The following is a 27,384-nucleotide window of genomic DNA, read 5'->3' on the forward strand; positions in this document are numbered from 1 at the left end:
TGTCTGTGGTATCTATAAATGGGTGAGTCTCAGACCAAGGAAATGAATTTGATAGAAGGGACTAAGGAGTAGCTCAGCATGTGCAAGGCCCTAGCTTCAATCCTAACACTCCCTCCCTTCCATAGAAGAAGTTGCTGAGAACTTCGGGAAAGATAGCAAATATAAAAAAACTAATCTCTGTATGCCAGGTGGTGGTGAATCATACCTATAATCCTAGCTACTTAGGAAGCTGAGATCTGAGGCTCATGGTTCAAAGCTAGTCCCAAAAGATGAATCCAAGAGACTCTTACTTCCAATTAAGCCAGCAGAAAAGCCAGGAGTGGAGGTGTGGCTCAAGTAGTAGAACACCAGCCTTGAGCCAAAAAGCTCAACAAGAGCGTGAGGCCCTGAGTTTGAGCCCCAGCCCCAGCACAAAAACAATCAAACAAAAAACTTACTAGTCCCTATCCTCATTTCTTGTTTACTTAGGCAAAGTAGGCAGAGATACAGCAACAGAAGAGCAGCATGGAGCACTTGAGGACCAGCAGGAAAAGCAATGTTACCTCTAAATACAAAGGGAATTTCAAGGATAAGAGCTGCAGAGAATGAGGTGATGGGAGGAAGCGCCATGGAGCAGGTGGAACCTGAGTCAGGCAGGACTTAGGGGAGTGGGAAAGAGAAGATTGGTCAATGAGACCAAACCCAACAGGAAAAAAAGGGTATGGACACAGCTGGACTGGGGACACAGCTGGAATGGGCGGTGGGATCAGATTTCATGACCCTGATATAGACCTACCCAGGAGGGGTCCTGCCTCTGGGCACCAACAACCAGAGGTAGAAGGTCAGGTTTTCAGGCCTGGCAAGCAGCCCATGATGTAAAGGCCTTAGCCCAGGGACCTGGCTCACCTTTCGTTGGGACTCCGATCCAGTTGAGGTAGCGAGTCAACTTCTTGGAGATGTAAGTCTTACCCCGGGCAGGAAGGCCCACCATAACAATCACCGTGGGTGAGTTGGTCAGCTTTGGCCCACAGGCTAGAAAAAGCAACAGAGAAAAGTCATCACTCAAGTGGCAAAAGGTGAAGAACTGAGTCCCACAACCTACAGACTTCAAAGAATAGCACAGGAAGTGGAGCTGTAGCTCAAGCAATAGCATGGCAGCCTTGAGCTGTCCCTTAGCACCCAGGGTCTGAGTTCAGGCTCCAGGACTGACAGATATATATACACACAAAGAATGGTATGAAAGTGTTATGTCATGTCCCATCCCAGAGCCCCTGGGACTTGACAATCCAATGAAATCACATGCCCTCATGATCTGAGTCCCTCCTCGTGCAGCTCAATCATATTTTTCCAGGTTATACTTATGAACAAAGCAACAGTTTCAAATACAATCAGATATGACAGGCCCTTAGTTCCACCAAAGACTAACACTACAGAGCAGAACTCAAGGGAATAAGGAAGAAACCTAATACCAGCGAGTATGAAGTGAACAATACAGAGAGGAAATTTCCAAATGCAGAATATAAACTGAAGAGATAAAAGAGGGACATTAGCCAGGCACCAGGGGCTTGCTAGCATCTGTAATCCTAGCTACTCAGGAGGCTGAGATCTGAGGATCATTGTTCAAATCCAGCATGGGTAGAGAAGTCCATGAGACTCATATCCCCAATTAACCACCAAAAAAGACATAAATGGAGCTGTGGCTGAAAGTGGTAGAGTGCTAACCTTGAGCATAAAGCTCAGGAACAATGCCAGGCCCTGAATTCAAGCCTCAGAACTGACATAAAACAAGCACACAAGCATACACACACAGGAATACTGGAGGTGACAATCAGAAAGCCAAGAGACACGGGGCTAGGAAGGTGGCTCAAGTGGTAGAGCGCTAGCCTTGAGCTGAAGAGCTGAGGGACAGCACCCAGGCCCAGAGTTCAGGCCCCACGATCGGACCCAAAAAAAAAAAAAAAAAGAAAAAAGAAAAGAAAAGAAAGCCAAGAGACAGAAAAAAGATAACCTTTCTTTAAAAATTAAAATAAATTTTAAAATAATTTTAAAAGCTAATCCTTAAAAGTATGAAAAGAAAGTAGATGAGACCCAGAACCTCAAACCCTATGGAGGGAGGGAGGGGACAGGTGAACACACTCATCCTCGAACTGCTCACATTCTTTCCTGATCCTCCAGCCCCCTCCACTTTGCTGCCCCATTCTGAAGGGTGCCAGGGTCTACCTAGGGAATTGCTGGTCACTGATCTCCGCTAGCTCTAGCAGAGATGTCCTTGACTTTGAATTCCCTCTGGGTCTCCACATTTGAATGAGTGACCCATATTCCTGAGAACCTCAGTAAAACAAAGTACCCGGGACCAAGGTTTTCAGAAAGCTGACAAAAGCAGCTAGTCCTAGAAACTGAAGGCACAGTATTTCTTTCCTAGGCTGTGTGAGACTCTCAGGCGACAACTGCATCCTAGTGACAAAGGAGATCGCATGCCAGAGGCCACCTGCCTACTCCACCCAGGCAGCCGTCATCACTTCTGAAGCTGGGGCCATATGGCCAATCCAGGCAGATGTCAGATCTGGACAGAGGCTCGGCCTCAAGGAGGAGCCTAAGGCTGCCCAGGCAGGGAGAGGGGACTGCCACCACCTTGGTTGGGTGATGATGCTATCGGTGCCTGCACATGATTAGAAAAAGCACCTCTAGCCCTGCACCTGTGGCTCACACCTGTAAGCCCAGCTACTCGGGAGGCTGAGTTCATAATTAACCACCAGAAAAGAGGAAGTGGCGCTAAGGGCTTAAAGTGGTAGAATACTAGGCTTGAGTAAAAGAGCTCATGGACAGCCCAGGTCCTGAGTTCAAGCAGAAAGGGGGGGGGGGGAGTGAGGGAGGAAGGGAGGAAGAAAGGAAGAAAGGGAGGAAGGGAGGAAGGAAGGGGAAAAAAGAAAGGAAGAGGAGAGGAAAGAAAGGAAGAAGAGAGAAAAGAAAGAAAGAAAGAGAGAAAGAGAGAAGAGAGAGAAAGAAAGAAAGAAAGAAAGAAAGAAAGAAAGAAAGAAAGAAAGAAAGAAAGAAAGAAAGAGAAAGAGAGAGAAGGAGGGAGGGAGGGAGGGAGGAAAGGAAGAAGGAGGGAGAGAGGGGAAAAGAAAGAAAGGATACCTGTAGGCCTAATATGGACATCAACCATGATCCCAAACCAAAGTGAATAATCTCCCAAACACCACAGTGCATTCTGGGCTCTGCTTTCCAAATGGGCAGGCTGGGGTTGCGTGGCGCGGGCGTGAGAGGTAGAGGTCAGCACCCAGGTGAGGAAGAGGAAGAAGTGGGGCTTTCTGGAGGCCAAGTGTCAGAGGCCACACAAAGCCTTCCCTATCTCTGACATCCAGAGGCCTAGAAAGACAGATTCCTAGAAAACAGAAACTTATCTCGGCCAGCCCCTCCACCTCACTAGCGATAAACAGCAGCTGGTGGGAACAATCCTCAAGGGGCTGGAGGCCCCTGGAGTCAAGCATTTTTCCCGAGCATGGCACGCCCAAAGGTGTCCAGGAGGCTCTTTTAGCAGCGGCAGAAGAGCTTGCACGTAAGTGGCAGGGACCACTCAAGTCAGATCACTTGTATCTGGAACAAAACCCACCCACCCACTGGCCACAGTCGTCCTCCCCCTTCATTTCCCCACCTCTCTGGGGTCTCCGTGACCCCAAGCCACCACTCCTGAGAATATGCAGACATGCCCAGAGTCAGACTCAGACACAAATGTGCACGCATATGACAGGCTTTGGTTGGAACCAGGCCCCGGAGCCCAGGCAGCAGCTGACTGGGCTATCAAATCGGGGATTAAGTCCAGCCACTAATCACAGGAGCAAATCTCCTCTGACAGAAGACTTTTGGGGAGGGAGAAAACAAACAAATCCATAAACAGCAGAGTTAATTCCTTCAGACCAAAGTTCAGGCTGAATTTCAAACCCAAACAAACCATTACTCCCTTTAGTGGGAGAAGCAGACACCACTCCACCCATAGGCTCAGATTTGGACGAGTACCAGAAACTGTACCTTCCTTTACTATCTTTTGGGCCTAGGGATCAAATCAACTTTTTATTCTTTCATCACCCTTACCACCCCTGGGGGTGGGGGGGGAGCTGTTTCCCAAGCTATACAACTCTTTTTTTTTTTATCAGTCCTAGTGCTTGAACTCATGGCCTGGGTGCTGTCCCTGAGCGTCTTTTGCTCAAGGCTAGCACTCTACCACTTGAGCCACAGAGCCATTTCTGGCTTTTTCTGTCTATGTGGTACTGAGGAATCGAACCCAGGACTTCAAGCATTCTACCACTGAGCCCCATTCCCAGCCTGTCATGTAACTCTATCTTCCTACCTCAGCCTCCAGATCACAGAAGTGCACTACCACTCCCAGCCCCTTTATTAAACTCTCAGCATACCTCAAATGTCTCCAAAACCTGGTTATCTCTATCCCTACCTGAATATCCCCCCCCCCCAAGACAAGGGCAAAATAAAGCTATACAGAAACATTGCCACCCTAAGATCTCTCTGGAAAACAGGCTTAACTTTCCTGGTCCTTAGGAGACCAGAATGCAAGAAACACCAGCACAGACAGCTAGGCAGAATCATATAGTTGCTACTTGATTCACACTTCTCTTCCAGTATCATTGGATCAGCTGACAGTGCCCTCCAAGACTGCTGACAGTAATAGGAAGTGAGCTAGGCCTGAGATTACTGGGGCAAAGTGGGGGGGGGGGGGAATGTAGACCATAGACATTTTTTATCAAAAGCTCTTCTGCATTGGTAGACTTATCATCTTTGGTGCCTGGAAGGCCAGCCCCGTGTAATCTCTGCCAGCAACACCAGGATGAAGCATTTCAGTGACTCACCAACAACTGAAAGGCAATACAATAGCACAGTATGAAGTGCGCAGCCTGGAGTCCCTTACACAAGAGTTCAAAGCCTGGCCATCACCTCCTTGGGCCTTGGACAAGTTAATCTCTCTGAGGTTTTGTCTTCCTTTCTGTACAATGAGGGGACAATTCACACAGGCACTGGTGTGGAAATGAACCGTGACACAAGTCACCGGAACCGCTTACTGTAATGCCCTTCGTGGGTACCAGCCATCTTGGCTACCTCTTTTGGAGGCTCATGGCAAAAGCATCACGGGCTTAGTTCTCCTGTGGAATCCTCTCAAATGTCTTTTCCTTAAGCGAGTGGTGAGTGGTACCGCTGGCTGAAATTAGAAACTTTTTTAAACATAGTAACAGTGTATGTGAATCACACCGGGGGTAATTCTAACTCGGTGTGAGTACAGATTTTGCTTTTCCAAATCTCACGCAAATTATTCGAAGGTGCAATCCTCGCTGAAAGTCCCTGCTACAATTTGTAGGGCACAAAGACTTCAGAGGTAATTCTCTGGAACAACCATCCTTCTCCCCTAAATTAGAGAACTATCGGTGTCTATTAACTCTCACGAGAGGAACATCTTCCTATCTGATGTGACACATCCACCTTCCTTCACGTGCAACCAATCCCAGGCATTAAATCCTGAACAAAAATAGTCATCTTACTCTCCCGTATTTTGGAGATTAATAATTTTGTTGAGCACTTGGTGCTTTAAGATACTGTTTTTGTATTTACTTTTTAAGACAACTCTGCACTGACTCATATCAGTACCTCCTTTGCTCCAAGGAGGAATGGCAACTTTTTAATCCTTCTTTTTTCAATTAGCATATGTTAGTTATATAAAATAGTAACCGGATGTAGTAGCACAGTAATCCCAGCCCTACAGAGGTTAAAAGTTAGGAGGATTATGAGTTTGAGGCTAGCCTGGGCTATATTAAAGAGACCTAGCCTCAAAAAAAAAAAAGAAAAGAAAAGAAAACTGCACACGCTAATGGGTTTCATTAAGACATTTTCTGTACATGTACCTAACATGCTTTGAGACCACAGAGTCACCCCATGTCACCTATTATCCAATGCCCGTCAAGTTCCAGTGCACTTTTTTTTTTTTTTTTTGGGTCCAGTCATGGGGCCTGAACTCTGGGCCTGGGCGCTGTCCCTCAGCTCTTCAGCTCAAGGCTAGCACTCTACCACTTGAGCCACAGCGCCACTTCTGGCTTTTTTCTTTTTGCTTATGTGGTGCTGAGGAATCGAACCCAGGGCCTCAAGCATGCAAGGCAAGTGCTCTACCACTGAGCCACCTTCCCAGCCCTCCAGTGCACTTTTGAGAACCCATCATATTGAGAAAGGAGAGGATCCAGGATACTACCTTCCTTCCTCCACCCTCTTCCCCAACCCCTATCCCATATACTCATTAAGCCTGTAGAAACATAACCTTTTTTTTTTTTTTTTTTTGTCAGTCCCTGGGGCTTGAACTCTGGGCCTGGTACTCTCCCACACTCTACCTACCACTTGAGCCACAGTGCCACTTTTGGTTTTCTGGTGGCTAATTGGAGATAAGAGTCTCATGGACTTTCCTGCCTGAGCTAGTTTTGAATCTTGATCCTCAGATCTCAGCCTCCCGCATAGCTAGGATTACAGGCATGAGCCACTAGCACCCCACCATGTAACCTTCTTTACAGAAGAGGAAACTGAGGTTCTGAGTGGTTAGTAACTCAGATTAAGTTGGAAGGCTTCCAATGTTTAGTTAAAAAAAAAAATTACTGAACAGAAGCAGAACCAACTCTTGCTAGCCCAGAATTCACATCTGTCTTGTCAGCTAAGCTGATTCACACATTCAGTATGTCTCCTGACCTGGAGTCATGATTCCAATTGATGCAAGCACTGATTTGAAAGAAGCACCCACCGCCATGTTGGTGGAGGAACACTTAACCCAGAGGCACAAGTATCCATCCCCATATCTGGGTTGATCTCCCACTGTTCCTAGTACTTGCTTGTATTTGGCAGGAACCCCGCCCCCTTGGTGGTAAGCCTCAGGAGTCAGGGTATCAGGACTGTAACAGATTTAGGAAAAAGTAAACTTGTGCATGATTCCAAATGTCATTAGAGAAGAAATGTGCTTTTTGGCATTCCAATAAGAGTCCAATGGAGCCATATAAGCCGACAGTCACCACCTGAACACATGCGTAATCAGTGCCCAGATGTGGAGACTTTTCTAAGAAGGAATGTATCTGAGCCCACACCCCAGAGTCACACAGCAGGCTTCCCGGAGGGGTGGGCCAGGCCCAGAGAGCTTACTTAGGTTTAGGCACACACACCACACCTCTCCTCTCCCAAAGCTCTGAATGGTTCTTGCAGCCATTCCTTGCAAAATCTCTTGGCTTCGTGAGAAACGTGTGGCTTCGTGAGAAGCCTGGGCTTTGTGGAGTCTAATGTACTGGTTTGTGAAGCCTTGGGGAGAAGGCGAGGCTGCAAGCTGCTGTCCCTCTAAATCACTGCTGAGCCACACTAACCAAACTCTGTGACCCTGAAGAAACTTGGGACATTCATCTCAGACCAAACTTGGGGCTGGGGGAGGGGGGAGTACATCATACAATCACACACACACACAAAAGCATTAGGGGCCCCACTAAAGTTTATGAAGTGCCCGGTTCAAAATATTGGTTTAATTCAAAAGTCCAAAAGAGACGCACACTAGACCTGGTCATGCCCAAATCCCCCTGGGTGAGAGCTATCATTTTATTTTCTTCAATCTTCATTTAATTGTGAGAACAGGATCTTCTGGCCTCAAACTCACCAGAGTGTCCTGCCTCAGTGCTGGGATTACAGACATAAGCTACCACCCCGATCATTGGCTGAGATATTCTTATGAAAACAAAGTAAAAGACAACCAGAACCACCCCCCACCCCCCTTCATTTAGCAGATGCCTCTCAACGTTCTGTAGGGAACCAGCGGCACACCTGCCAAGCCCTCTACCACAGGCCACTTAGCCAGGAAGGCAGGGAGAACAAGACTCCTCCTAGTGGCTGCTTCCCCCCAGACCCTGGGGTCCAGCACAGGGCCCCGAGGGCGCCCCGCCCCGGAGGCTGGGACAGGTCTGCGCAAGGCGGCCGGTGACTCAGAGCCGGCCCATCTCCAGGCGAGTGCCCCATCCCGAGGTGGCCATCCAGGGAAACGTGGCAGTGGAGAAAACCCCAGCCGGCCACCTGCCAGGCATACAGGTGCCCCCCGTGCCCACAGGCTCCTCCCAGGGGTTAAACCTGGGGTCCGAGGTGGCCCCTCAGACGGCAGACCCGCACTTGGCACCGTACCGCTGACCACCCTACGGGCGCCTGGCCCCTCCAATCGCCCTTTCCAGAGGCGGCGCTGCATCTGAAGCGGGAACCCACTTTGGTCAGAGCACCACGGGCGCACTGCCAGCGAATCCGGAGTCCGGGGAGTGTGTGCACACGTGTGAAATGCCACTGACCGTGCAATCACCCACCCTCGGCCTGTCCACACCCCCCCCACCCGCAAAGTCGACAGAGGAAGCGTGATCCGGGTCGCCCTCGGCTCGTCCCCAACCCCAGACGCACCTGCAGCCCCCGGAGTAGGAGAGGAAGGCGGAGATTCACCGATAGGAAAGTGGGGGTCACGAACCACGGGCAGACAGCGAGAAAGCATGGAGAGATCCAGTACAAAGGGGGGGGGACGCGAATCTGAAGTGAAGGGGGGTGGGTTGGGAGAGGTGAAAATCAAGGGTGACGGTGATAAGGACCCACTGTATCCATAAACCGCATTGTTGAATGCCAATTCCTCGGTGCAACTACTTAAAGATGATAAAATATTCAAAAAAAGAATCCGACGTGTGCGAAACGAGAGAAGAACGTGCGTGCAGAGGTGCACAAATGTGTGCAACAGGAGCCAGGGGAGATGGGCGTGCAGACGGGTGCGGAACGTGTGACTCGTGAGGGCAGACGGGCGTGCAGAGAGGTGCAGAGATGAGGGAGGAGGGAGAGGAGAGGAGAGGGGCGGGGAAGCGGGCGGGCGGACGGCCGCGCCCCAGGCTCCCGGCGCCCGGGTGCCGGGCCTCCCCCCTAGGCGCGCGCGTTCTGCGCGCCCAGCGATCGCAGCCCCGGGCCCGGCATCTCAGTGTCTGGGGCGACAGCGCCCCTGCCGCCCGGCCCGGGGAGGCGCACCTCGCGGCCCCGCCAGCCCCGCCGGCCACGCCGGCCCCCGCCGGCCCCGCCGGCCCCGCCGGCCACGCCGCCCCGCCGGCCTGAGCGCGCTCCCCGCAGCGGCACAATGCCGCCGCCGCCACCGCTTACAAAGGCCGAGCTGGGCGCGCGCGACTCCACCTGCAGCCTGGAAGCCCGCGCAGCTGCACTCACATCTGGGCAACGAGGGCCGATGGTCCACGGGCACCCAGATCTTCTGCACCCGGCTCTGGGTTAGCTCCAAGGGCATCTTCGCGACTGCGCCCGGCGGGGCCCCGCCACCCCGGGAGGAAGACTCCGACGCGGGAAGGGCAGCGGCAGCCCCCGCGGAACAAAAGACTGAGGACGGCCGGGGCTCTGCGTGGGGAACGTGCTTTGTGCGAAGTCCGGGACGCGGGGCGGGCGGGTGCGCGGGGCTCGGCGAGGGGGGCGCGGGGTTGGGGCCGCCGGCGGGCGGGTCGGGGGAAGGGGAGGATCGGCTCTGGGAAGCCCGGGGATGCTGGGGCACCGTGACAGCCGCGCTCACCGCCGCCCGGCACCGCCACTCGTCTCCGCTCCGGCTCTATGGGGATGCCACCCGCACCGCCCGGCCTTTTAATCCACCCGGCCGGCAGCCCGGCGCGTCAGCCGCGGGGCGGGCCGCATTCTTTGGGTCCCAGCCCCCTTTCACGTGGGGCGGAGGTGGGAGCGTTCGGAGACGGGCGGCGCGCGCCCCCTGCTGGCCGGCGGCGGCGGCGCGGGCTCCGCTCCCCGACCTGGTCCTGGGGACCCCGGAGCTCGTCTGCGGGGGGTGCTGTCTTTTATTTTGTTTATTTTTAACCCCTTCCTTACCTCCAACTAGACCTGGCACCGCTTCCCCTTAGAATTCCGGACCGTTCCCTGAAGGGTGCCGGGAAGAACAGGGAAGCAGCCGGGGGCAGTCCACACCCAGATCCAGGCATCCTCTACTAGCTTCGACCTTTCTAGCCCGGGGCGGGGCTCTGACCGCTGCTCTCAGCTCCCGGGCAGTCTCGGCCCAGGTGAAAGACCCAGGCCCAAGCAGTTTTCTGATAATCCCAGTTCTCACCCATGACCCTACCGACCTGGAAGTTCCCGGTGCTGGGAGCAGGGGGGGGGGGGGCTCACCACTCCCTGGGGACCATCGGAATCTGCCCCACCCCAACACGGGAACCGGGGGAGGGGGTTCCGCGTGCGGGGCTCAAGGGAACTTTGGGGAAGGCCAAGGGTGGAGCGGGCACCTCGGTTCTCCCATGCAAAGCGCGCGATTTTCAGCGAACTTGGATGGAACGCGACCCCCCCCCATTTCCACCTGCAATTCACTGACTATAAATCCGGAATAATTATTGGGGGGGGGAATCTGATCACGGAGACTAACTCGACGCCCCGCCGCCGTTGGGTGTGTGCGCACCTCTCCATATCCCGCTTCCTGCCTCCCCCCGCGCAGTTGTGCGTGAGCTGGGGACGCCGAGCCAGGCTGTGTGGTGACGCCTGGGGGCGCAGGGCGGGAATTCTCCCCCCACCAGCTCCGCGGTGGGGACAGCCACGCCGATGTGACTTTGGCGCGCGCGCGCTCGCGCGCGCCCCCCGCGCTCAGCCGGGCTGTGATTGGAGGCGAGGGGGCGGCGCCGGCTGCGCCCCACACCGCCGCGGAGCCGCCACACGTCGCGCACGTCCTGCATGCGCTGCTGTGAGCCGTGCCGAGCACCGCGGGCCCGCCCCGCCGCTCGCCCCGCCCGGGCCTCCGCCCTCCGGGGAGCCCCGGGCGCCTAGGGAGATGCCTGCCTGGCCACGGTCCCCTATCCCCGCCCCGTCCTGCTCCAACCCGCACCCCATCATTTCGTGTTCCCTGCATCTCAGTCCCCCCCCACCCCACCCCTACGCACACACAGCCCAGCTTTGCTGACCGTCTGGTTTCTGCGCTCCTGCAGCTGTTCAGAAACCCGATGCATTGCATGCGGACTTGTTTTTCCACCATGGGAGCAAATGCCAGAGGTGACACCCTAGAATGCCCCAGGGACGGTGCCACTCCACGCCTGAAATAAGAGCGGGCTCACCCGGAAAGGAAAGCGGCGAATGCCCGCGCCGCACCCCGCCCCACACGGGGGCCGAGAGAGGGGTTGAGCTGCACCGGAGCCGCTCAGGCCAGACCCAGGCACCTGTGCGCCTGCTACCCGCCACCGACGCGGTGGTCTCGCTCTGCCTTTGAGACGGGCTCTATCGCTGCTAGGTTGCCAAACTGGCCCAGATCTTCCCCTTCTTCTGCCTCTACTTGCCCAGGTACTGGGACTACAGGCCTGCTGTCCCACTCCTGACTGCCCACTAGAGATTTGGTACACACCTAAAGGACAATCGAACGCCCCAGATGGAAGCTTTTCACCCCACCCCCAATGCTTGACGACAATGGGTTGTTGGTTTGGGTTCCAGGGGAGCAGACAGAGGTGGAGACACCCTTTCATCTTTCGACCTGGAAAATGCATCTGGCCAGGATGTACATCCCAGGCTCCCCAGAACGCGTGTCTGTCTCCTGCTGAGCCTTTGCACTTAGGCACCCTCTCCCTGAATGCACATCACAGAGGATGTCCACAACAAAGGCCTACTTCTTCCTCCCTGCCTACCCTAGCAGATACCCAGCAGGCAAAAGGAAGTCGCCTTAATCCCCTACCCCGGTAGCTGTCTAAGGGCCTGCCAACCTGGGTGTTCGTGTGGGGCAAGGACAAATCCCCACTTGTTTTGTTGTGTCTTTTTAATGGCCTGCAGCCTCAGGTAGATTGCGCAGTAGTGGGAGGTCAAAACTGCTTCAATAGGAAATGCTTTATAAACAGCCCCACAGCAAATATATTCTGAGAATTTACCTACTCAGTTTGCTGGTTTAAATATCCTTAACGGCCCCCCCTCTTTCTCTCTCTCTCTCTCTCTCTCTCTCTCAATCTCTCTCTCTCTCTCTCTCTCTCCCTCTCTCCCTTCTCTCTCTCTCTCTCTCTCTCTCTCTTTCTGGCTCTCGCTCTCACTCTCGCTCTCCCTCTCCCTCTCCCTCTCGCTCTCCCTCCCTCCTCCCACCTCTCTTTGTGCTGTGGCTTGAACCCAGGGTCTGGGCTGTCATTAATCTTCCTTTTACTCTATCACTTGAGCCACAGGCCACAGGTTCCACTTCTGGCTTTTTGGTGGTTAATAGGAGGTAAGAATCTCACTGACTTTCCTGCCTGGACTGGCTTCAAACCCAGATCCTCATGTCTCAGCCTCCTCAGTAACTAGGATTATAGGTATGAGCCACCATGCCCAGTTATGCCCTTAACTCTTTCACCCCATCTTCACCTTAACTATCATCCTGGAGGCCTTCAGTAACTCCCAAATCCCTTGCTGGATACCAAAAACTTGGTCCTTCTGAAAAGGCTATCATAAACATCAATAATATTCCTGTAACATAACATTCTTGTTGGTGGTGGTAGTTTGGGTTTTTTGTTTTGCCAATCCTGGGGCTTGAACTCAGGGCCTGGGCACTGTCTCTGAGTCTCTGAGCTCAAGGCTAACACTCTACCACTTGAGCCACAGCGTCACTTCTGTCTTTGTCTGTTTATGTGGTACTGAGAAATCGAACCCAGGGCTTCATTCATGCTAGGCAAGCACTCTACCACTAAGGCACGTTCCCAGCCCCTAACTTAACATTCTTATAGCCAGAGCTACTCTAGGCCTGAGAGCTGGTTAGTGACCATGTCTCTCTTAGATTCTGAGTCACAGCCCTAGACCCTATTTGAGGCCAAATGCAAAGAGACTTTGGGGAATTACAGAGGTTAGGCAATTAGGTCAGAGCTCAAGGAAGGAAGCCAGTTAGGAACAGAGCTTGTTTTTGTTTCTATTTTGGGGCGAGGGTCCTCTATTTGACACAGACAACAGCTAGCTGTCCCCCCTCCCCTCAGGATCTCATTATAGACAGCTCAAGCCTGGGGCCCTGAGAAGAGCTGATTGTGAGTCACGAGATGTCACACAGAACAATGAAGCTGTTTGGAAGGAAACAGCTGAGAAGGACCTTGTAGCTGGGACATGAACTAGATAATTACTTAAAACGGCCTCTTCATATTCACAAAGAAGTTGCAAACACCTGGTGAGGTAAATTCATAAGCCAGGTCCAACCATAGAGAGAAAGGACATGGGAATGGCTTCTCTCCATAATCTTTGTTCCTACTCTCCTCTGCAGGCCAGTGTCACCTAACAGGATGGCAATAAGCAGGCCCATTCCCAGCCACCTGTGCCGGCTAGTTAGACTCCAATGTTCCCACCATGCTGGTGGAGGAAAAAACACCTACCTATGGCAGGCCAAGCAATCCTAAATTGCTAATTATAGACAGGAAGTGTCATTAATTTTGAAACCACCTGCCAAGCTTGGTGGTACACACCTGTAATCCCAGCACTTGGAAGTCTGAGGTAAAGAGATCATAAGTTTGGGACCAACCTGGGCTATGGAGTGAATTCCAGGCAGTCTGGGATTTGGATAGTAGGAGAAGGAAGGGAGGGAAGGAAGAAGGGAAAGAGGGAAGGAAAGATGGAAGAAGGAAGGAAGGAAGGAAGGGAGGGAGGGAGGGAGAAAGAAATGAAGAAAGGGAGGGAGCGAGGGAGGGAGGGGGAGGGAGGGAGGGAGGGAGAGGGAAAATGAAAAGAGAAAAAGGAAATTCCAAGTATGAGACTGGAGCCAGACACAGTGGTACAAACCTGTAATCCTAGCATTGGTAAATTCTACACCAGCCAGAGCTATATGGTGAGACCTTGTCTCTCTCCCTCCCTCTTGATCATTCAAATATCAGCCTCCTGAATAGCTACAATTACAGACATGATCCATCACCCAGCCTGGAATCACAGTCCTACAGCTTTGCTTCAGCTCTGTGAGGGTACCAAAGTCCTCATCAGTCCGTTTACCCCATGTCAAGACAAAGTGTTTAGTGTTTTATCATGATTTGAGATGTTTGTCCAAAATTGGTTACACAGTAGTCTAGATAACAGCAATGACCCAGGACCAACTCCTGTTTTTGATATTTTACTGCATTTATGTATCACCATCTTATTGGGGATGCTAAGCGGAAAGTATGTGGTACTCTATGTACTATTTTGCAATCCTGTGAGTCTGTAGTTACTTCAAAACCAAAGGCTATATTGTTTTACCTTTTAAATCAGTAACAGGTCAGTTTGCTTGACTTCTAAGAAGAAAATAAAGTATAGATTGTGGGAATTCTGACACAGAGGGAGGAAGGACTAGACAGAAAGTTAGTGAAGGACTCTGCAAATGACAAGGTCGTATACATAGAGCCTCAGGGAAAATTCAGCTGTTAGGGTGGAAAAACAGGAGCCAGCTCCACAGAGTTTCAGTGTGGGGTGATTCCATTTCTCACCTTTATATAGATCTTTGGAGGGTGTCAGTGGCTTTGTAGTTTGACTCTCCAAGGATTTGCTTAAAATGAAGACACAATCACCAAGTTCAACAGAAAGAGAACTCTCAGCTCATACTGAGCCTCCTTCCCTAGGATAAAGCATGCCTCAAAAAAAAGTAACTTGAGCCTAGCGCTTGGCTTGTGGCTCACGCCTGTTATCCTAACTACTCCAGAGGCTGAGATCTGAGGATTGTAGTTCATTGCCAGCCCAGGCAGGAAAGCCAGAATGTAGAGCTGTGGCTCAAGTGGTAGAGTGCTAGCCTTGAGCCAAAAGCTTAGGACAGCACCCAGACCCTTAGTTCAAGGACCAGCACACAAAAAAAAAAGAAAGAAGGAAGGAAGGAAGGGAGGGAAGGTGGGAGGGAGGGAGGAAGGAAGGGAGGGAGGGAGGGAGGGAGGGAGGGAGGCATGCTAGGGTATCAGCTGAGCAAGCCAGTGACCCTGAGTTTGAGCCAAAATAAGAGTAACTACCGCCGGGCGCTGGTGGCTCACGCCTGTAATCCTAGCTACTCAGGAGGCTGAGATCTGAGGATCGCGGTTCAAAGCCAGCCCGGGCAGGAGAGACCGTGAGACTCCTATCTCCAATAAACCACCAGAAAACCGGAAGTGGCGCTGTAGCTCAAGTGGTAGAGCGCTCGCCTTGAGCTGAAGAGCTGAGGGACAGCGCCCAGGCCCAGAGTTCAAGCCCCACGACCGACAAAAAAAAAAAAAAAAAAAAAAAAGAGTAACTACCATACCCCCTGTGATATATTAGGAGGGTAGAAGCTTAATGTATCTCCAGTGTTTTGATGGAGGCCTTTGAGAAGTGGTTAAAAGTTACACAGCAAGGTGAAGCCCGGTAACTTAATCCAGGTGGCTTAAAAAGAAAATAAATGAAAGAATATGCAAAGAGTAATCTCATGTCTCTACAATCCTCCTACCCCCATAATCTTCCTACCGGAGAGGCTGGGATTACAGCAGTAAGCCACCACACACAACCCCCATTCTCTCACTATACAATGTTCTGTTCTTCCTTGAGTCCCATTTAGCAAGGAGACCTTCATCAGATGTGGCTTCTTGAACATCTCAGCCAGAACAAACCTCTACTTCTTCTTAGGTTACATGGCCACAAATACTTTCTTTTACAACAGAAAACCAATATCCCATTTTCTTACCAGTTTGGTTTATGACTCAGTCTCCCTAAGCTTGACTATATCTGAATGCACAGCCAACATCCAGCATCTAAGTAGAAAAATCTGAAGAGTAGACACATGTGTTTCCATGAGAGTCTGCCCTAAAGAATGAATAGAAAAGTTCTTCAATGTCAGTATTTTGTAGACACAGACATACCATAAAGAGAGACTGGGGAAAATCCAGAAATGTAGTAACACATTTAAACGAATAGGACCAATCTCAATGAAGAACTATGGTGGGGTAGGAGAAGTCATGGCCTGTCCAATGTCTAGATAACCCAACAATAGGACCAATCTTGGTGAAGAACTATGCTGGGGCAGGAGAAGTTATGGCCTGTCCAATGTCTAGACAATCACACACACACACACACACACACACGCGCGCGCGCGCGCACGCACGCACGCGCCATGTCTCTTATGAAAGAGATTTCTCCCCAATCATGGATGGAAAAGAAACAAGATTGTTACTTTAAAACCAAATTTGTATATGTTTTTTTTAATTCAGATTATATTTTTTTTATTTTCATATCATATTTCATCATTGAAAATTTTTTATACATTGTCTCTTTTTTTTTAATTTTGATATTGTCTCTTAAATCTGCTCCATGTCTAAGATGGCTAAACAGGAGGATAAAGAAATATTGACAAGGGCTGGGAAGGTGGCTCAGTGGTAGAGCGCTTGCCTTGCATGCATGCAGCCCTGGATTCGATTCCTCAGCACCACATAAGCAAAAAGAAAAAAGCCGGAAGTGGTGCTGTGGCTCAAGTGGTAGAGCGCTACCCTTGAGCTGAAGAGCTGAGGGACAGTGCCCAGGCCCAGAGTTCAGGCCCCATGACTGGACGCCCCCCCCAAAAAAAGAAAAGAAACAAGAGCAGAAACCCCACCAGAACCGTGGGGCATGACCTTCACAAAGTGAAACATTCCTGAGTGCATCACAGACTGTTTTCTGGAGTCACTTCTTTGGGTAGGGTCTGCATCAATAAGGCAAACTGTCCCTCAGTCATCAGTCATGATGGGAACCGAGGCCAGGCAGATTCAAAAGACAGTGTGCAGCCAAGTGGATGGACAGCCACGCTGCTGAGGGCCTGCTCAAGGAAACCTGTGCACACCTCATCTTGAACTTCTGGCTTTGGGATTTTGTTATCCTAGTAAACCAGTGCCACTGAGTAGAAAGAGATTGGTTCTCCTGGAATTCAGCCCTTGGTTCTCAGTTGCTGGACATACAATGCTTCTGCACCCCCTCTTCCAACAGCAGAGGCTTACAGTGTCACATCCCCTTTCAAGTGTTCATGCCACACACTAAGGAGCCCATGTGGACTTCAGGACAGCAGTGGGGTTTTCTCATGACACACATGAAAAGGATCATTCCATTCACTAAAGAGTGAATTTACTGGGCACCAGTAGCTCACATCTGTAACTGTAGCTACTTGGGAGGCTGAGATCTGAGGATCAGGGTTCAAAGCCAGCCCAAGCAGGAAAGGTCAGAGAGATTCTTAGTTCCAGTTAAGCACAAAAGGCTGAAAGTGGAGCTATGGGTCAAGTGGTAGAATGCCTTGAGCAAAAAGAGCTCAGGAGGAGCACCCTGGTCTTGAGTTCAAGCCCCAGTATTGGTATGCGTGTGCACACGCGCGCACGCGCGCACACACACACACACACACATAATTTTAAAAAGGAGTAAATTCACTTCACACTGCTAAAAGATGGATGTTGAATGATATCCTTAATTCTTCAGGAATATAAAAATACAGCAGGGACTCAAAATTAGGTATGGTGGCATACACCTGTAATCTCAGCATTCCGGGACAGAGGCAAGAGGGTAGCAAGTTCAAAGCCAGTCTGGATTACTTATGGGAGACCTTGTCTCAGGAATAGACAATTATGGGTGGGTGACAGGCAGAGTAGAGCATGCCTGTAATAGCAGCTCCATAGGAGGTAGAAATGTGAGGGTTACAGTTTAAGGGCAGCCCAGGCAAAAAACAATAGCAAGGCTTTCTCCAAATACAGAGTGGGAGGCACCCGCAATCTCACCTACACAGGAGATAATGGATAAAGGTTCTTAGAAGCTGCCCCAAAAAGAAAAAAAAAAAAAGCAGCTGCAAAAGGCAAAAGCACCAGACTCTATCTGAAAGAAACAAACTAAAAGGCAAAACATCTGGATTAAGTGGCTTAAGAACTGAAAGACCCCGAATTCAATCTCTGATACTGAAAGAAAAGGGAGAAAAAAGAAGAAACACTAGAACACCTAGCTGTGGACCATCTAGGTGTAAATACTCTGCCATTATGATCAGACTGGTCTCTCCTCCAAAGCTCTTGCCAGCAGGAATGGAAGGGCAGGAAAGAGAGGAAAGATGGCCCAGGAATTTGGAGCCCTGACCCCTGCTCCTGACCCTTTCTATACTCAATCTGGAACCCTGTTCCCTTATCCATTGATGAGTTATCACAGTCTTTGAGGATCTTTTCCAGTTCTTAAAATACAAGAACCATCCAGGTGCTGATCATCCTACCTGCTCCAAAGCCTGTGATTCAAGGAGAGAGGCTCATAGCCAGCCAGGGAAGAAAAGTCCAAGAGACTCTTGTGTCCAGTTAACCAGCAAAATGCTACACTGGAGATGTGGCTCAAGTGGTAGAGCACCAGCCATGAGCAAAAAGGCCAAGTGAGAGCAAGAAGTCCTGGTACAGCCCCAAAAAGCAAAGATCAATGATGCCCATTTTCTCTATGAACACAAATAAACACTTGATCCTTGTCACTAGATAGTCAACAACTTAAAAACAGGTCAACTCTTCATCTGTGAATGACCAGAGCCTAACAGTGTCAGATACAGATAGAGATGCTTGTGTGAGCAGTAAATGTGGATATTTGCAATAATGCAACTGATCAACCAAGAATGAGTGCTAGTTCTCATGGTGGACCAGAAGTAACCTCCCTGTAACCCCCATGCCACAGGCTCTGAAGAAGGGAGACAACCATTTACTGTGTTCATCCTCTGTAAAATTAGGATGATAACAGCCTGTCTACCTCAAGAGCTCCTTTCGAAGATCAGGTTCATGCAGTCCACTGGTTTTCCAAGTGGAGTACATGAACTTGACCTGCCCAGACCCACGCCAGGTGGGAGATTCTGTAGGTAGATTTCCTGTCTTCTGATTGCTTGGCAATTCATTCTTCACCACTTGATTTCTTCACACCAGCAATGACATCTCCCTAGTGACTAGAGAATAAGGGGAAGAGTCAAAAATAAGTCAAGTGAGGTTGCTAACCCAGGCCTAGGGAAACAGAAATTGCAACTGGACCGTCTTCTGCTGAGTCTGAGAAAGTGCCCCAGTGAGGCGGGAGAAAGTGGCGGTGTTGAGAAAGTAGGGGATAGTTCTGTGTCTGTTGCAAGACCTCCCTGTGCCCGTGGTGCAGACGCAGGCAATGGAGCAACTCCTGGGTGGCTGAGCAGAGCTAGGAGCCTTCCCTGTTCTTCCCCACCTACTTCTTTCTCCCAGTAGAAAACAGCCTAAAAGGGGCTGGAAAGGTGGCTAAGTGGTAGGGCACTTGCCTTGCATGCCTGAGGCCCTGGGTTCGATTCCTCAGCACCACATAAGCAAAAAAGAAAAAAGCCAGAAGTGGCGCTGTGGCTCAAGTGGTAGAGCGCTAGCCTTGAGCTGAAGAGCTAAGGGACAGCGCCCAGGCCCAGAGTTCAGGCCCCATGACTGGACCCAAAAAATAAAAATAAAAAAATAGAAAACAGCCTAAAAATAGAGCTGAACCAAGCTAAAAGAAGAAGAAAAAAAATGGCAGATTTGGGAAAGTGATGCTAAGTAGGTGTTGGACAACCAACCCCAGCTGGGCTGTATTCATAACACAGTGTTCACGTTCGAGAATGGAATGGTCTGTGATCATGGGTAGTAAGATTGAGCCCGTTCAGTTGTATGATGCTGTTTAAGAGGAGTGTCAACACACTCTTACACCTTCAGCCACAAGCAATCAGAAGGCTCAGGCCACACGGAAACCATGTCTGCAGCAATCGTCCAAGTCCTATATGTGGACTAAAGGAGACTATGAGCTGGTGGTTCAAAACTATAATCCCAGCACTCAGAAAGCTGAGGCAGGAGGATTTTGAGTTTGAGACAAGGCCTATCTCAAAAGAAGGCGGGGAGGATTCTTCCTCAGATTTAAAATTTGCATACATCCAATGAAAAGTCTTAGGGGCTTTTTTTTTTTTTTTTTTTTTTTGAGTGTACAAGGAATTGAGACATCTCTGGTGTTTCAAAAACCATTTTGAAAGGTATTGACAAATACATGTAATTCACTTTCCATTTACTGGCAACAAAGACTGGGCAAATGCGAAACCATTCATTTGTTTATAAGCAGCTTACAAGAGCTGCTGGAAACTTGGTGCATCCCAGCATTTACCAGCTATTACACAATACAACTGCACACATACCACACTTCTCACAGACCAAGACATTCCTGCCAGTCAGAGGAAACAGCACGAGACAGGAGAGGACATTTAAGTGCTTGCATTTTCACTTGGACAACAACATTCCAGAATTTGATGTCACATTTCCACAGCTTCTCAGTGTCCAAATGAGTCCGGGTCTACACCCAGCTACAAAGGAGGAAGGAAATGGAAGAAGATGGGAAGAAGGGGTGTTGAAGAAATGTTAGCAGTTCTTTCTCCTATAATACAAATGTCCAACAAACACTTTCCAAAAGATAGCCTTTTCATAAAAAGGAATGAGAAAAGGCGTGCTTTGCTGTTAGAGAAGACTGATGACATTTATACAATCTTCAACCAGCTGGACAAGGCCATGCTGGAATGTATCTGTTTCCCTAAGAGCTAAAGTACAGGACAGCATGCTTTCTTATAGACTATGAGACACACACTTCACTGACGGCACCCCCTGGCAGGAAGGGGAGAGGCAGAGGCCCCTAGCTCTGGGACAGTTGTTTCTCATGCTACCTAAGAGGTGAACTGTGATTGGGCAAGACATTCTCCTTTGTCAGGGACTTGTCGGAATGTGGTCATGTGATAAATGTCTGATTAAGCCACTGTAACTTACAGCTCAAAGCACCCCTGAATGATAAATATAGAATGGGTATCGCTAATATTCTATCAATAGGATCTGTGTGATTAGAAGACTAATAACGCAATCAAAGAAAGTTTTACTTGCAACACCTATCATGTGCACCACCAAAATAAATTTTTTAATTTCTAACTCACTGCCTCCCTGAAGGAAAGATGGTACCCAGAAGTTTTACTTTCCTATACAAAAGTACTGGACCAGAACTCTCTCTGGCTCTTCCAAATCTGCAAAGCCTTCTTAGTTTAGTTCAGGTTTTTTTGGTTTGGTTGAGTTGGCAGTATTGGAGTTTCAACTCAAGATCTCTCTGTTAGGTAGGTGCTCTGCCAGTTGAGCCACCTGCTAACCTTTTTGCTTCAGTTACTTTTCTAGTAGGGATTTCCACCTTTGTCTGGACCTCTTATTTATATCTCCTGCATAGCTGTGAGTAATACCAGACCCAGTATTGGTTTAACTGGGGTCATGCTAACTTTTTGTGCAGGTTGGTCTTGAACTGAGATTCTCTGATCTCTGCCAGCAGGTAGTCAACAGGGGAGGAGCTCCTGGTTCTTTAAAAGTGGGGGAAGGGAGGCAAATGTTGATGTAGAACATGCAGGTGAGAGTCTGGGCTCCACAGGAGACTTAACTGGGTATTGAGATGGACCATTGGTCCAGCAACATTAGATGGGAGACAGATCAGAAGGGAGCAAACTGCATGCTATATAAAACATGAAATGTCCCATTTTAACTACTGGTTTGGTATTTGTTAAGTTTTAGGAAGGATTAATTTTACTGCAAAAGGATAAAGTAGGGAGAAATGGGTAGGGAAGCATTTCCTGTGTCCCAAACAGGAAATGGGAGTAAAGGACTCCTTTTGTAATTTTTTTTTGTGATGGTACTGGCGCTTAATTAAACTCAGGGCCTTGGCACTATCCCTTTTTTTTCCACTCAAGGTTGGTGCTGTAGTACTGTAGCCATAACTCCACTTCCAGCTTTTTGATGGTTAATTGGAGATAAGAGTCTTACAGACTTTCCTGCCCAAGCTAGCTTTGAATCTCAATCCTCAGATCTGAAGCATCTAAGTAGCTAGGATTATAGGCATAATCCTTACCACCTGATTTAGAACTCCCATTTTAACTATCTTTAAGTGCCCAGTTCAAAAGCATTCAGTACATTCACAGACTAGCTGGGCTCTTTCCCTAGGTGAGATCTTACCTCCTCCATGGCCTGTTTTTATGTTCTGTGTTCTCCCATCCTATTCAAAACATGCTTTCAGAAAGGGATCTGATCCCTACTTGTGTTGAAGTACCAAAGCCTGACAAACAACTTGGGGCAAAGCCATCATATAACACTTAAAAAGTAGATGGGCCGGGTGTGGGCAAGAGACAGTCCAGCCCAGGATGTGAGCCAGGGGAGTGTATTCCTAGTGAAGACTGCAGTTTCCACTGTTGTCCCAAACAATGAGGGATTTAAAAGAGGAAGTATGAGATTGGAAGGCTTTATGGTCAGATAAGGTTGTGTCAATGTGTCTCCAGATGGCCAGGAAAGCCCCTGGCTGTACTGTAGTCACCTGAGCACTTCTTCCAAGGATCTCCAGGGAAAGGAAGCCTTGGGCCTCCTGGCTATTTAAATCAGGACTTGGTGTCTGGGTTTCAGAGTTGAGATCCAGTCTGATGGGCTGAGTAATTTTAAAGGAGGAAAAAGAATAAACTAGAATCCAAGTGAGATCCATGCCTTCAATACAGTGGCATAAAATGATCATTTGAGATCCCTGCCTTCAATATTGAGGCCTAAAAACAAAACAAAAAAAAACATATCTGGGGAACTTAAAAAAAAATACCCATGTGGAATGCATCTGTGATCTCAAAATCAAAGTTGACTGGAAGTCCTTAGAGAGAGAGGTGTGTGTGTGTGTGTGTGTGTGTGTGTGTGTGTGTGTGTGTGTGTGCGCGTGCGTGTGTGTGTGTGTGTGTGTGTGTAAGTTGACTGGACTACATAGTGAAGTACTTAGAGGGTGTGTGTGTGGTGTGTGTGTGTGTGTGTGTGTGTGTGTAAAGTCCATCACAGACAAATTTAAGTCTGAATTATTACGATGGGCTTTACCCTGTTCAGTTAAACACACACACACACACACAACTTCTGGAAGCAATCTGCAAGTCTAGCCATATGAAGATAGCAGTTTTCTCCCCGTGAAGCTCTGGGCCAGCTCTGGGCCAAGCATCAGACTAGGGCAATAAAGACTTAGTCCTTGCTGAGAATACACAACACATAGAGATGCACTGGAAGCAATTGGTAAATACAACCATGTGAAGTGCCAGCTGAATTGGAGAATTTTGTGAGCAAAACTAAGAACCTAGAATAAGAGAATACCTTGAAGTTGGGGTATCCATGCTGAATTTACAGGGTGCTTATGATAAGCCAAAAACTCTGATCAGCTTTTTTTTTTTTAATTTAAAAATGGGGTTGATTTTTGAGAACGAAAAACTGAGTTGACTTTTTGAATAAAGGCTAGAAACGCTCTTTATGATATTAAACTCCTAGGGAGTTTCCAGAGAAAATTCCCGGTTGTTAGGCCTACCGGAAGTCCCCGGGCAGAAGAGCAGGTATGGCAAGGAAGGCCTAAATCACCTAGGGGCAGGTTGGGCTGGTGTATGTTCTAAATCTGCTCTTGCTGGGCTCTGCCCTGTCCACTTCCTAAGCCTGAGGGAACAGGGCAGCTCCCTGAGGACCCACAGTGCCCTGGCCACCCCTACTATGCCGCAAGGAGAGACACTGGGGAGTTGGGAAAGGCATTGCACTGTCTGGCAGAGACCCTGCCCTCTGCCTTTCTGCCCTGGCCCAGAGCCCGGACTAGGGGGCAGACATGACCACATTTGGGCAGCATCCAGCTGAGTCAGTGAAGCCCAGAGTGGTCCTGCCTTACCTCCTAATCAAGGCTGTGATTGCCAGCAGCCACGGCAAAGTCTAGAGGGAGAACAAGACCACAATGAGGGGAGGGGAAAGAATCTCGTGTCACAACCAAGGCCACCTTTCTAGCCCACAGATCCACGTTTGATGCTTTGCCAACACTTTGCACTTCTGAGAGAGACACCAAGCCAATGGAGTGGAAACTCTGCCATCTGAGAGCCTGGGAAGTGCAAAGCACAACTGGCTAAACAAGATGTGATATATACACACATACAATGGGCTGATACACTGACCAAAAAAGAAGGCAGTTCTGCCACATGTCACAATACGAGTGCATTTTGTAGACATGGCAAGCAAAATAAGCCAGTTGCAAAAATACAAAGATTGTATGATTCTACTTATTTGAAGGATGTAAGTGGTCACAGAGGCAGGAAGTAGAAAGTAGAATGTGGTTGCCAGGGCTGGGGGGAGGGGCATTGTGCAGGTCCTGTCTAATGGGGACAGAGTTGCAATTGGGAATACGGAATGTTCTGAAGAAAGTTGAGAGTGATGATAGCATAAGGATGTGAATGTACTTAGGGTCACTGAGCTAGTCACATAAATACAGTTCAATGATAGATTTTATGACAATAAAGCAACAGTAATGACAGAAGTTCCTGGTGTCTGTCCTTCCATCTTGTCTCAGGGTGAGTCTTTTCTCCCAGAGTTCTTCCTCTCACCCTCACTTCAGCTTCTCTGGCCAGAGTCTGGTCAGTTTCTCAATACTGATTCATCCTCACACCCCAAATGCACTGGAGCACACACACATTCCCTGCAGGAGGTCTAGATTATAGGTCTGATGTTGGAGGCCCTGAGGGACCAAGGCCCTGGGGCAGGAGGGCAGGGCCCTGCCTAGTCTTGAATCATGAAAAGAAATTGTACACATGAATTGTACACAAAATTGTACACATGTGGCCAATGTGGAAAACAGAAAAATGAAATGTCTAGTTTTATTACAGAATTACAGATTTCTATTTTTCCTCCCTTTTCTACAATAAGACTTATACTATTGTTTACTTTTTCTCCCCTACGCTGCTTGCCTGAGGCCTGCCCAAGGGCCTGGGTTTCTCACTGCCTTATACAGATAGCTGTGATTGATTTATCCATCCATTCAAGCTGATTTCAAACATTTTCTAAAACTGAATATTTTGAGTGTTGAATGTTAAGGTCAGTAATTTCTTTTTTGCCATTTTTTATTGTTATTGTAAAGGTGATATACAGAGGGTTTACAGTTATTATATAACTCGGGTAATGAATGTTTCTTTTTTGAAAATGTCACCCTTTCCATGTTCTCCATTTTTCCCTCCCATCCCCACCCACAAGGTGTATGGTTCACTTTTAACATAGTATCCAGTCAACTCCACTGCTGCATTTTTTTCTTTTCTGTGGCTGTTTTGTTTTTTAAGACAGGGTGTCACTAGTTAACTCAGGCTGGTTGCAGAGGAGTTTGATTTCCTTTTTCCTTTCACTTCTCTCCTTTCCCTTCCTCCTCTCTTCTCCCTTCCTCTCCCCTCCCCTTCTCTCCCCTGTGCAGGTGACAGATCCCAAGGCCTCTCCTAGTGAGTTGTCCCTGGCACAGAATGGCCATTCACTGCGGGTCGCAGCTATGTCTCAGGTTGACCTCACTGGGAGCTTGCTCATATGTGACCCTGTCTCTAGTCACGTGCTTGGTAGCCACTGGGGTGGCTTAGCCATCCCTTGGGGCTTATCAGACTGGAACAAACACTGAGGCTGAGCATTCCACCCTCTGAAGTCAGCACCTGAGTCAGCCAGGCTCCAGTGCAGGTAGATCCTGGGTGTCCATCTGTCCTGCTACCCTGCTCTCCACACCAGTTTCCAACTCGCCTCACTCACTGGCCTTAGACCTGTTCACTTGCAGAAGGCGCAGCCTGTGGAGGCTGGGGCACGGGGGGAAAGAGGGGGCAGGGGAGATGGGGGGGATGGGGGGTGCTTCACCTCTTCATCAACCCCTTGATGATCCTTGTGGGTATTGGACAATCCACAGTGGAAGAAAGCTTCTGTCCACTCTGGAGGCATGCACAAAGAAACTGTTCAGCCTTCCTCTGCACCTCATTTCTTCCTGTAGACACAGTCTCTCAGCACAGAAAGAGGCGAATTTCAGCTGCTACGTCAATAGAGAAGTTTAGGCAAAGAATGAAGGACTCAGTGAGCAGAGCACAAGCAGCGCAGTGTGAAGCTGAGGCTCCTGCCAGCTCACTTTTACCTGCTGTCCCTGGCCAACTGGGAAGCAGCCTGCCTAGGTTCAAGTTCCAGTTGCCCCACCTGCTAGCTCTGCGACCTTGAACCAATAGCTTGAGCTCTATGCCTTAGCTTTCCCACCAGTAAATCAAGGAAGGTAACAGACCTCAAGGAAGGTTAGCTGTACTTAATAACTGATAAAAAGTAGTAATGTCTTTGGATATACCAGGCAGACATTGTATTAGGAACCTTAAAGAGGCAATTGAGTCTTTAGAATCACTCAACCAGACAGATATTATTGCTGTTCTGAGATAAGAAAACAGTTACAGAATTAAATAACCTGTCTGTCCCCAGATCCTTGGCTGTGAGAGGTTATCATCATAGCAAGAAGGCAAGTAGAACTGGGGGGAACTAGCTACAAAAGTGGTGACAAGTGTCTTCTCTCATTATCTCATCAAGAGCGCCCAATGGACACACACAGGGACTCCAACAGAGCCCCTCAGCCCTCAAACCCCTCCCCACTGACCCTGTGTAGGTGGGCATCCCTCTACCTCACCCGCCCCTCATCCTGCAGAGCTCAAACTTGAGGCAAAGATGTCTGCCTCCTAGCTGCAAGAGAGTAATGCCTGGCTGTACCCCTGAACCATCTTCTGTGTGTCAGGAAGATCAGGTCCTGAGAATGGGGAGGAAAGGGACCCTCAGGGCAACCAGCACACTGGCCTGGAATCTTCTTCCCCTACAGGCCCCCTGGGAACCCTCACTCTTGTCAGACAGGCCTTCTGGTCTGAGGCTGACCACTCATATGGATGCTGATCTGGTTTTTCTCCTAAGCACTTGTCCCGTCCCTTCTGTTGTATAGTCTTGTCTCCCCCATGAGGACAGAGATGTTTTGATCTGCAGAGGAGAGCTCACTCCTGCCCAGGCTGTGGCAGTTCGGGGTTGACCTCCTGGGCTCAAAGAAACAGGTTCCTTGGTGAAAGGCCATAGAAAGCTGTGGCTGAGGAAGTCAGCCCTGGCTGTGAAATCCCTCACCTCGCAGAACTTGAGCCAGACGCCTGGTGTGATGTGGGCAGGCAGGTGCTCAGATATTGTGGTGGAGCCAGGAATGGAGCTTGTTTATTGTGTACTGAAGATGTCTTTTCTAAGAACTCTGCCCTGGGATTAGGAAACTAAGCTAAGGCTGGTCAGGGAAAGGTCAGTTAAGTGTCAGTTGCTTCTAGTAAACAGGTAAAATGATGAACTAGCAAATCTGTTAGACCACAAGGAGCCACATAGGAACTCCCCTACTTTATGGATGAGGAAACTGAGACTCAACAAGGTTAGGGGAAATGTGAGGGCTCCGCAGGCGCCTTACACTCTGACTTACTTCTTAAATCCCTCACTTTCTGTATCTTGACTAGTCACCAAATGCGACTTCTTTCTTTTGTGAGTTATCTGTGTTCGTTTCATCTCCACACCACATGGATTTTAAATCCCAAAGCCTAAACGAGAGAGAGAGACCCTGAGTCATCACTCCCATCTCCTGCCCTGGGCTCTCCTAGCCCAGTCC

General features: G+C 49.3%; 1 protein-coding gene across 6 annotated transcripts in view; it reads right to left on the minus strand.

The window, feature by feature from the left end:
• Positions 1-27,384, minus strand: part of LOC138805640 (6-phosphofructo-2-kinase/fructose-2,6-bisphosphatase 3) — a 71,629-nt gene that overhangs the window by 21,083 nt on the left and 23,162 nt on the right. For 3 of the 6 annotated variants that reach the window (XM_069990529.1, XM_069990523.1, XM_069990524.1), the window contains exons 1-2: positions 9,166-9,605; positions 886-1,011 (exon numbers count right to left, since the gene is read on the minus strand). In XM_069990529.1, coding sequence (XP_069846630.1) covers positions 886-1,011; positions 9,166-9,304 — 265 coding nt within the window. In that variant the 5' untranslated portion in view covers positions 9,305-9,605. Of the gene's footprint in view, positions 1-885; positions 1,012-9,165; positions 9,606-27,384 lie in introns of those variants that run through there. The other 3 variants (XM_069990526.1, XM_069990528.1, XM_069990525.1) reach the window with 2 other exon arrangements.

The sequence above is a fragment of the Dipodomys merriami genome, unplaced genomic scaffold, assembly GCF_024711535.1.
Source record: "Dipodomys merriami isolate MVZ:Mamm:240054 unplaced genomic scaffold, mDipMer1.0.p SCAF_4, whole genome shotgun sequence".
In the NCBI taxonomy this organism is placed as follows: Eukaryota; Metazoa; Chordata; class Mammalia; order Rodentia; family Heteromyidae; genus Dipodomys; species Dipodomys merriami.